Consider the following 11,781-nt stretch of genomic DNA (forward strand, 5'->3'; position numbering starts at 1 on the left):
TATATATATATTCTCAAACTTTCCATCTGATTTCTGGGGCCATTGTGCATTGTTATGTTACATTTATTGAGTGTTACAATGGACTACTTCCACTGAGCCTCGTGACGCACTTCCGTTTTGAAATAATACAACTCAGTTATTTCCGGTTATGTATATTTTCAATGTGCCGTAATCATCTAGTTGACTTAAATGCCTATTAAAATTAGAGTCCGTGGGATGATTTCAAAATCCGGACATTTTCAGAGACAGGAGAAGAGATATTCTGATGATTATGTGTGCAGAATTTTCCAAATTCAATGGAACGTGACATTTTAATCCAACATAAGCCGATGTGAGAAAGCAGTGGCTGGTAAACATACGTGATTGTTTCACCACAGGGTGTCAGTGCTCTAAACTAGTAATCGCGACATTGCAGTGTACGTGAGATCTGACGAATAAGATCAGAATGAACCTTTATTTATCTGTATTAAATATGTTTAAAAATATGTGTGTAAATATGTCACTATTTTGTGTCATTTTTCACTCACAATCAAACAACCAGATGCAATCGAAACACTCAATTTCATTTTACATCTTCTCTTTTTTCTCGTCGTAAAGGCCTTTGTTTTTCCATAAGCATGTAGACAAAAGGCACTCCCGTGACCGATGATAATGGAGCCATCACCGCTCTCAGCGAGGCAGGACCGGCATATTATATTCCATCTCCTAAGCTCCATTTTTGATAGTGTATATGCACTAACTTAGTTGGCTGGAGCCACTGCTGGCAATGGTGACGGCTGTACTATTTGATCTCCATAGTGGTCCATTAGTGATGGTGGGCAGGTAAGGATGAGATAAGGATGTAGTGAATTCACTACCTGCAGAAGTTTCCATCTGTTGTTGAGGTGCTCCAGAGCTCTGGCGTTCTCCATGGACAAGTGCACATCAGATATGGCCAGCTGGTGTGACGTACTTCCGTTTTTAAATAATACAGCTCAGTTATTTACGGTTATGTATATTTTCAGTGTGCCGTCATCATATAGTTGACTTAAATGCCTATTAAAATGAGAGTCTGCATTATGATTTCAAAATCCGGATGTTTTCAGAAACAGGAGAAGGCATATTCTGATGATTACTGTGTGCAGAGTTTTCCAAACTCAGTGGAAGTGGCTGGTAAACATACGTGATTGTTTCACCACAGGGTGTCAGTGCTCTAAACTAGTAATCGCGACATTGCAGTGTACGTGAGATCTGACGAATAAGATCAGAATGAACCTTTATTTATCTGTATTAAATATGTTTAAAAATATGTGTGTAAATATGTCACTATTTTGTGTCATTTTTCACTCACAATCATTTCACTGTATGCAATGCCAAAATAAGAATATTCAAAGTAGTCGCACTGTCAATGCGTTCCTGTTTAAAATGAACATCATTACATTTCTTTAAGGCAGTTACCGCACATTCATTCAGTCATTTTAAACATTGGAATAGGAGCACCAATGCACACAAGCAAGAATGCTCTTACGAAAATTAGCCATGGTTTTACTACAAATAAAACCAAAAAAATTGCAATCGTAGTTAAACCATAATAAACCTGAGTTAGCTACACTAACCAACATTTAACCATGGTGTTTAAATTTGGTTATACAAATGGTAAACCGCAAAACAAAAAAAATGGTTACTACACTTTTACTATCGTAAAACCATGATTATTTTTTATAAGGGTGTTTATCAGTCAAATTCATTTAAAACTGTAAATTCAACAGGTATGAAATATGATCAGTATATATTTATTTATTATTCAGAATGCATATTTGGAAGATAAATATATTCATAGGAGCATTTCAGCAGGTTGAAGATAATTCATGTTAATGCAGAGAATATGACTAATTGTTTTTAAAAAAAATTGCCAGCCCTAAAACGTAGTAATAATCTGCTTTCTCATGAGAAACGGTCTGTATGTAGGTGCGCTAAATGCTGACCGGAAACTCCCGAGCTGTATTGAGTAGAACGCGGAAGTAGTTGTGCAAGTAGTCCATTATGCCTGCTCTAATTTAAAGCAATAAAAAAGCCCTGATATTGACAGGCTGGCCATATGGTGGATATTTTAATGTTTAAAGTGATCTTTTATCCATTCACAGACTACACTTGTCCATTTTCATTTCATCCACCTTGTCCACCACTGCTCACACACACCACACTGGGCATAAGTGCAAGAGAGACCCAGTCTGTCGATGGCAGAGAGTGAAACTGCACCAAATGTGTAAGTGTGACATGACTCAGTGTGTGTGACAGTGCGAACTGGTGGCAAGAGAATATACAAAAAATGCAGAGAGAAATATTTTTGTAAGTGAAATTTGAACTGAAATAGACTAGTTGGGGTTGGTAAACCAAGGCACCATTTATTTGACCAAAAATACAGTAAAAACAAAAATATTGTTACAGTGTTGGGGAAAGTTACTTTTAAAAGTAATGCATTACAATATTAAAAGTATATATTTTATATATTAAAAATATAAAAAGTAATCTGATTACGTAACTCACATTGCTTGTAATGCGTTACCCCAACACTGATTGTAAAATATTATTACAATTTAAAATAACTGTTTTCTAGTTTTAATATATTTTAAAATTGAATTTATTCCTGTGATGCAAAGCCGAATTTTCAGCATCATTTACTCCAGTCTTCAGTGTCACATGATCTTTCAGAAATCATTCTAATATGCTGATTTGACATGTAAATTCTGTAAAGTAAATGTCTTTACTGGCACTTTTAATCAATGCATCTGTGCTGAATAAAAGTATTCATTTCTTTTAAAAACATTTTAACATTTTATATGATTTAAATTTTGTTGTTGTTGTTGTTCTTGTTTTTAGGAGCAAATAAAAAGAAAAATCCCAGATTTTCAAAGAGGTCTCAGAGATTTGAACCCACCGTATGTTATGTATGGGGTCCCAGGCAAGAGGTAACTGTGGGAGTAGTAGAAGTCTTGATCTTATGGCCTGTTCATACCCTTGACATGCAGCCAGGAAAATGAATGAAAAACTGTAAAATTCTGCTAGATCAGCTATGTGGTTGCTGATTCTGACAGCAGGGGAAACACTGATAAATGCTCCACCTCCTGTCAGACCGTAGCACGAACATGTCAGTTCACTGAGTCCTGCTTCAGCCTGAATTAAAAACTCAACATATTGCATCAGGGTACAGCTCTAGGCAGACAAACCAGTTAATTATTTAATTACACAGTTGCACATGTATAGCACTGTGCTGTGCTATTGACAAAAAGGCACATTACATCACAAAAACGTGTTTACATTAATAGAGAAAGAGAAATATCATTTCCACACATAAGGAAGCCTTTTGGGACCCGGAAAGCAGAACAGAAACTCTGACTCACTGATGCACAAGGTAGTACTGTAAATAGATACCTACACTGTTCCATATCTATAATAACTCTACTTATCTCCACGGGAACAACCATAATCATATCGTCAAATAAAAAGACCTCCTACTGTACAGCTGTAGGAGGCTGAGTCTGTAAATCGTCACTGGTAGATTACGAAGGGAAACATTAGGGAGATACACTTCGGAAAAACACGGTAGATTACAGGATAACATATTCAGATGCCTCATCTTTCAGTTCTTTTATTGTTGCGACACTAATCTCTCTGTTTGATCATAGTCAGTGACTGAGTACAGTATCTTAAGGGCAAAACCAATAGCAGCATACAGCTGAGTGAACTGTACTATTAACAGAAAACCATAAAACACCCAGGATGGAAACCGTACAAAGGAGATCCAGAAAGTAAACGTGGTCAATATATGAAAATGCTACTGGATGGATTATGACCACCATTTGCTTTCTGGATCTCCCTTGATACTTGATATTTAGACTACAATGAACTGTTAGGATGGCTTAGAGGATAATTGGTATGAACCTGCCCAACTTCCAGGATCTCCAGACTGAAGAAACAAGCAGGTAACGTCATCACGGACCCTTCTCACCTAGGACAGGCAGATGCTACAGATCACTGTGCACTAGAACATCCAGAACATTCCACAGGCCATTTCCACCTTGAACAGCTAGTATACCCACTAATATGTACCTGTTTTTGTAGTTCAGTGTACTTATGTTTTTTGTTTTGTTTTTTGCCATCCGGGCATTAGGCAATGGACACTTATTATGCAAATATTTATATTTATACAGTTGTGTATACTGTACTTAATGTGCATATGTACACAAGTCTCCTGTTTACCTCATCTAAATGTATATTCTTTTAGATTTAGATTTTAATTCTACTTATTTACTTTTTCCCTTTCTATTCTCTTGTAAGTATGTAAGTACATAGAGCTCCGTGAAACCATAACTAATTCCTTGGGTGTTTTTGCAAACTTTCTGGTGATTAAAGCTCATTCTAATTCATCTGATTCTGAATATAAAATAAATAAATAAAAACATTTAATTAAAATAACTAAAACATTTGATAAAAATTAATAAATAAAAACAAAACAATAACATTCTAAAGATAAAAGTGTAATGTCCCCCCTCCCAACAATCTATTTGACTCATTCACATCACGAGCAACTCACATCACACATTAATACTGCATTTCATTTAAAGTCTGAAAATAAAAAATCACTTGTTTAAACCCTACAGTTAAATGAAGTGAGAGAAAAAGTAAAAGACCTTCTATGCCATTAAAGAACTGCGCCCTGTGGAGAGTCTCAGTACAATCTGGCTGAAAATCTTACAATTAGTAATTGAGCAAGCTGTGAGGTCCAGTAACAAATGAAAAAATATCTAAAGTCTATCAGAATGCCTCGCATAATACATCAACATCTGGCCATAGAAATACATTTATAGAAATATAAATCCACACTGAACCTCTTCATCTTTATCTATTTAAGCAGCACATCTAAAAGTAAATAGGGTACATGGATCACAAGGTCCCAGCAGCCAGCCATACAAAAGTCGAATTCAAGTCACTTTCCAACTTCTTAAACATGCCTACCAATGCAAGTATGGGTGTTTTTTTAAGTTTTATTTGCTACTACCAAAATAGATCTAATTCAACGACTAGCTGTAACAACAACAATACTGTTGCAATGATGTCTGTTTGTAAGTGTAGCACTGGTATGTGTGCTGTGATTTAACGTCACATAATGTCGCGTAAACTCTAATGCACCCTGATCCATCCTAGACAACATCTGAAAGTCTGCCTACTCACATCAGTCAACCATTGTGCCTATATTATGTTTAAACTTTGACCGTTCTGTGCAACTTAAAAAAAATAAATAAATAAAAAATATTTGGTACACATACATGCAGGTGACTTTACAGAACTTCCTGTCATGCAGTGACACAGATCATATAAAGCACGACAAGCATGACTAAAATAACCCTGTGAATTCTACTGAAAATGTCACATATGCAGGGAGACTCAGATATATATGGTAGCTGACTTTTTTTTTGCTCTTTTATGCTATGCGCATGCAGTAACGCACTGAAGTAGTAATTGATGGATATACTGTAGTTACCAAATCAGACACCATTCCCTTTAAAATCCAATCACAAAAGTGTAAACAGCGATTTGTCCGCATTAATCAATCTTGTGATCAGGTCACCGAAGACATATTACCTTGGTAGCATCTATGTGATCCTGCAGCGAATCAATAAACAGGTCTCCCACAGGCTCCCAGGCGTCCCTCACTCCCTCCGCCTGCTCCAGAGCCACAGCCAGCTCCTCCATGGCGGCCTGGATCTGCAGCAGCCTCTCCAGGGTTCGCTCCATGTGCCGGTGTCGGTCCACGCAGCGCGCCGTCAACTTCTCCCACAGGTCACTGGCCACGTTGGCCTGCTTCCACACGGAGCGACTTACATTCAGTATTCGCCGGCGAGGAGAGACTTCTGTGACGGAGAGGAGGGTAAGAATAGGGAGTAACAGACAGGCTATGAGCCAACATTCTGAAAACAACAGCCCTGATCTCTCCATTATTAATTGCTTCATATGACACAGACACACTCATGATGACGTGGATGCAGAATTGGGTTGATGGCCTACATGTGAGGAGGCAGTTTCTCATCAGGCACTGCAATTTCTATGCACCTGTGCTGGGTTAATGTGGGTTATAATACATGAAGAGCTGTCTGTCAATAGCCGGGTGTCCATGCTCATATTTTTATGCAATTTTGGAATAATTCATTTAAAAACGATGGATGGAAACACCAAGATGCAAATAAACTGTCCAAAATGTGCATTTATTTGCATATAAAATATTGCAAAAAAAACTAACAAGTATTTTGTCTTATTTTCCAAAATAAATTTACTTGAGAGGCAACACTGCAGTTTTAAGTATAAATTAGCTAAAAACAAGAGGATTTAAAACAAGACAAAAGACACATTTAAGATGAATCTATGACAACAAACTTTAATATCGTATGTAGTGTTGCTTATCAAGTTATTTTATTTAGTTTTTAGATATTTTCACTGAAAAAAACAGCCCTAAAAATGAATAATAGAATAAAATCATCAAAACTTATTAAGGGTAGTTTTTTGGCACTGTACTATTACCTCCTAAAACTGTCTGATACGCCCTTACCCAGACATAAACCATCTGCTGCCAATCACCAGCACTTATTAGGAAATTGTTTTTGCAGTGTTCTTACTTTTCTGCATGAATTAAACTTTAATGGAAAATTAAACTGAATGGAAACATTGCTAGAGGCAGTTGACTGACTGGTGCAGGATCCCCTTGTTTTTGAGCCAATCACCTTAGCCCTAAATATCATGTGACTAATTATTCACGAGCCAGAGGAACACAATGTCATGATGCCTGGTTAAATGTATCAAAATGGTTCATTAACCATTTTCCATCACTAGGGAACAAACCTTTGCCATCAGGCAACGTCTCCTCAGGCTCCTGGAATGGGTGTTGTGCCAGGAAGGTCTGAGCTGATTCCAACACCGAGTAGATGTAGGGCCCTCTGGATTTGACATCTTCCATGAAAGCCTGCACACAACATCATGTTTACTAGTGTGTCATGCTGACATGATCAAACATCACAGCACAGGAATAAACATGAAAGCAGCTTCACTGACACACATAAACTAGCTCACAGACACTGTATTGGAGCCCCACAGCATCCATCGACCCCTGAGGTGTCAATCTACTGAACTAAACCCGCTTTTCCAGCTTTACCTGAGTAGATATTGACAGATTAGGACTGTTCACCCAAAAAATTGAAATTCTGGCATTCATACCTCATGTTGTTCCAAACCTGTATGGATTTCTTTCTTCTGTCCATACAAATGGAGATATTTTAACTGTTTGTGTCCTACAATGGAAGTCAATGGGGTCCAAAACATTATTGGACCCAACTGAGACATCATCTTCTGTATTCCACAGAAGTCAGAAAATCATACAGGTTTGGAACAACATGAGGTTGAGTAAATAATGCCAGAATTTCCAACTATCCCTTTAAGGCTCTTCTAAATACCCTTAGACCTTTTTTTAACATCTAGAGACCAATAGAAATCAATTTGGGTTCCTAATGTGGTAAACTATGATGTATATCATTCGATATACATCACTTGAACTATGATTTATAACAATCATGGAGTAAACTCCCTATTTCTAGGCACCACCTACAGTTTTTCCACTAATCCTTAATAGTTACTAAGGCGACGACTTAATTCATTCATCGTGCCATTTTAAATCTCAGAGGAATATTACCCCCTCTTTTTAAAGTAATTTATTTGAATGATCCAACAGCTCAATCCTCTTATAGCATGAAGAGATTAATATTTATTTTATCTCCCATATTACCCACAGGAAATACCCAGTATTGCGTTCTTATGCCACATTATAACCACATTAGGAGTCACCCCCAGTAACACGTGCCATGTCCTTGAAACCTCTACCTGCCTATTTGCAAACTGAGTTAGCAACCAAGAAACTGTAAACTGAAATCAAACGGTCAAAAGTAGAAATGAACTGCCGGGCTGCTGGAATCAAGAGGTCTCCTGAGAGGTCTTTGTGGAAAGCATGCCCTCTTGCCCATGCCTTGCTATTTCATGAAATGTTTTCATTCCACTCGCTGTGAAACTAAATAGCAGCTAAACTTCATACTCGAGGTCCGCCTTTGGCTGAGCAAACAAAAATAAAGACTTAAGATCACTCATGTATTAATTATACATTTTTAGAAAAAGCTGCAAGAAATGGTTGTTTCTGTCTAGTGATGTCTCTGTTGTTTCTTCAAAGTACTTTTAAGTAATGATGGTATCTACTTAGTGTTCAAAGACTCAGGGGAATCGATTATAATTTCAGCCTACACTAGTATTAGGGCAAACTTCAATATATACAGTTTTTAAAGCAAACCATACGCCCAATCTATTCAAATCTGTCAACAAACTCAAGAGAAAAAGATAGCACAGGGGAAGACAAAAAGAGTATGATATTAAAATACAGAGGAAGAAATCCACTTATGATCAATAATTTAAATTTCTTAAAATGGCTTAATTCTCTGCAGAGCAGCATATGTGATTTCGCTCTCACATATGGGAACGCGAACATTGTACATTGCAGCAGTGAATTGGAGGAAAAGAGAACAGTATGTGACAGATGGAATGATAGCACAAGGATGGGGGTGCATGCACGTGCATATGTGTATCTACATATTACATAAAGAGCAAAAAGCGAGCAATAAGAGAGAAATAAGTGAGAGCCAAGAAAGGGACAGTGAGATACAGGTCTTAATTTGGAGGCTGATTTCACAGTGTCAGTCACAGAAAGAAAGAGCTTGCTATCTCTCTCTCTTTCTCACTCAATCTTTTCTCTCAGTACCCCTCTTTTTCCTCCTTTATTCAGCTGACAGCAGTGAAATTGGTGCTAAGATGGAAGCAGTATCCTACAGGGCCAATTACAAGGTGTGTGTTTATCTGGGAGAGTGAATTTGTGTTTGTGTATTGGGAGAAAAAACAAGTTAGAATGCAGAACATAATGTGTATACACAGGAGAGTGGTAAATATTTAAGGGGATAGTTCACCTAAAAATGAAAATAAATCTGTCACCATTTACTCACTGCAACTATTCTCTGTTCTATTTTCGGTGATCTTGCAAGCTTCTTTGTGGTTTATGAACAGAGGGGGATTCAGATTTACAATTAACATGTTTCATTCAGGTCTACTTTTGCATCTTGATAATGGATTCAGAGGCTTTTTTATTAGCTTACAGGTGGGTGGGCTCGAATCTTAAATGTCATTCTGTTTGAACTCCTGCTGCCATATTGCAGTCTTAAATATTGAATTGATTCTGTTATGTTGATAGATGACAAGATTAACTGTGTTCAGGAGCAAAGTCAGCAAGAGAAAAAATATGTGTGTGTGATATGCATGTGTGTTAGGCCAACCTGGTGGAACTCCCGCTGGTGCTGCACCGCTCCGACATCACCACCTATGGGCAGCTGCTCGGACAGCTCCTCGTCTTTAGCTGTCAGCCATTCAATGATCTCCTGCAGGGACAGCTGGAGCTTCCCACTGTTGTCCGAAAAGGCCTCCAGCCGTACCCTGCCAACACAGCAAACAACAGCCCATCGCAGGGCACAGACCCATGGTCAAAACTTAGATAGCACTGAGATCACAGCACTGAAAAAACATCCAAATCAAGAGTCTCAGGACATACTGTTACAGAACCTTGTCACCATTTCTGTTTTATTATTTTTGAGGGTTTTGCAATGTTATTCTCTGGTGAACAGGCAAACAAAGCTAGACAACAGCATGTTTTCGATGCTCCACAAGACTCCATATATATATTATAAAAGAGCAGTTTCATGTCTACCCTTGTATTGTTTAACTGGACAAGGTTGACATGAGATTTAGAAAGTAATAAGTAATGCAATACTTTTTAGAGAGAGTAATTAATACAGTAATCTAATTACACTGTTGTAGATGTAATTAGTAACTTACCCAACACTATGTATGTGTGTGTATTAAATATTCTATATTTTAAAAATTATTATAATTATTCAATTATATTAGTAAATAATATATAACATATTAAAATATTGCTTTGGTTGGTTGGTTCCAACTGAACCATGCTAACCTACTTGTACTTGTACTAACCGGTAAGCCTCAGATTCAACCTGCCTCCATCTCCAACCTAGGCACGTCAAAAGAAGAGTTATGCATATCGAAGAGTATAACACATCTCCATGATGTCCCAGCATGTAATGGAACAGGAAAGAACGTCTCAACCCATTGCCCTGCATTTACGTGGAGGAACTCATGGGATGAAATCTTATCTGTTTGCAGGAATCACATTTTCACAAAGCAATAAATATAAAATAAAGCGAGTCGTTTAGCCACCTGCCCACGTGGACTGGAATTGTTTTAGAGACAGGCTAGTTCTGTCAGGTCAGCATCCCACTGTCAGACTTTGTTCTGTGTTTTGTGTGTGTTTTGCTCCCCATGTGCCCTCCTTGCCCATATTTGGTTAGTTTCCTGTTCATGTCTACCTGTGCTACGTGAGTTTTCCGTGTTTCCTTTATGTTATTAAAAGTCTCTGGATAGATGTACTCCTCGTCTCCCTCCGTTCCTTGTTCCGCACTCCACTCAGTAGTGCAACCATGACAGAATACCGTACCAAGAAAAAAGATTACTGCAGCTGAGGATGCGCTGTGGAGTTTGCAGTAGGGTGGTTTGAGGTTGGAGTGATATGTGGAGGGTTTTCTCGAGCTCTCTAACCGGGTGAGCTGGCACGACGCCGCTCTAGGTGCGTGCTTCCTGCTGGGGTTGGATGACGAGATAATCCGCTGTGATCTTCCGACGTGTGATTTTCCCCTGATCGAGCCAATTAATCTCGTGCTGTTCTTAAATGGTTCTGATTTCGAAGTTGAAGAAGTAAAGAAACTTCCCAAGCCTCGTCATCCAACTCCCGCTGGAACGCGCCGCGTCTCCCCAGCTCACCCCACGCCGAGAACCTCCACATACCTCTCCAACGGCTCCTACCGCCTGCCCAACCCCAAATTCCCCGCTGTCCTCCGAAGCTCCACCCTAGTCGTCAGTCCAGTACGGCCGCTCCTCAGTCAAGTCCGCTGGCCGCGGCTCTCTCCGGCCCGCCGGCCGTTCCGATGTCGGGCCCGCTGGCCCCTACGAAGTCAAGCCCGCCGGTGGCAGCTCTCTCCTGCCCGCCGGCCGTTCTGATGTCAAGCCCGTGGGCCGCGGCTCACTCAAGCCCGCCGGCCGCTACGAAGATAGGCCTGCCGGCCGCACCGTTGTCAAGCCTACCGGCCGCTGCGAAGTCAAGCCCGCTGTCCGCGGCTCTCTCAAGCCCGCCGGCCGCCATTGACATCCTAGCCCCAGAGCTCGCTCCAGTGTTCGCTCCAGTGTCGGCTCCAGCCCCAGAGCTCGCTCCAGTGTCGGCTCCAGCCCCTGAGTTCGCTCCAGTGCCAGCTCCTCAAAAGCGCCTTGCTGTGCCTGCTCCTCCAGAGCGCCCTCCAGTGCCAGTTTCCCAATCCCCGAGTCTAGCCCAGTGAGGGCTCCTGATCCCCCGTTGAGCCCAGGGAGGGCTCCTGATCCCCCGTTAAGCCCAGGGAGGGCTCCAGTCCCCTGTCATGGCCCACGGAGGGCCTCGGAGCCCGTAAGCGTCCCCAAGTATTTTGGCTCCGCCATGGCGCCCCGAACTGCCTGATCGGCCATGGCGCCACGAACTGCCAGATCCGCCATGGGTCCCGGAACGGGAGCTGCCCTGGAGGCCTTCCGTCCGTTAACCCTGCCTCCAGAACGCCCCCCCCTCCCCCC

General features: G+C 40.3%; 1 protein-coding gene across 1 annotated transcript in view; it reads right to left on the minus strand.

Annotated features, from left to right (window-relative positions):
- The window catches only part of LOC107688688 (dystrophin-related protein 2-like), a 38,402-nt gene extending 37,464 nt beyond the window's left edge, over nucleotides 1–938 (minus strand). The window contains exon 1 of the mRNA XM_016486417.1: nucleotides 858–938. Within this exon, the coding sequence (XP_016341903.1) occupies nucleotides 858–911 (54 nt within the window). The 5' untranslated portion in view covers nucleotides 912–938. The remainder of the gene's footprint in view (nucleotides 1–857) is intronic.
- Between the last annotated feature and the right edge of the window lie 10,843 nt (nucleotides 939–11,781).

The sequence above is a fragment of the Sinocyclocheilus anshuiensis genome, unplaced genomic scaffold (genome assembly GCF_001515605.1).
Source record: "Sinocyclocheilus anshuiensis isolate Anshui unplaced genomic scaffold, SAMN03320099.WGS_v1.1 scaffold581, whole genome shotgun sequence".
NCBI lineage: Eukaryota > Metazoa > Chordata > Actinopteri > Cypriniformes > Cyprinidae > Sinocyclocheilus > Sinocyclocheilus anshuiensis.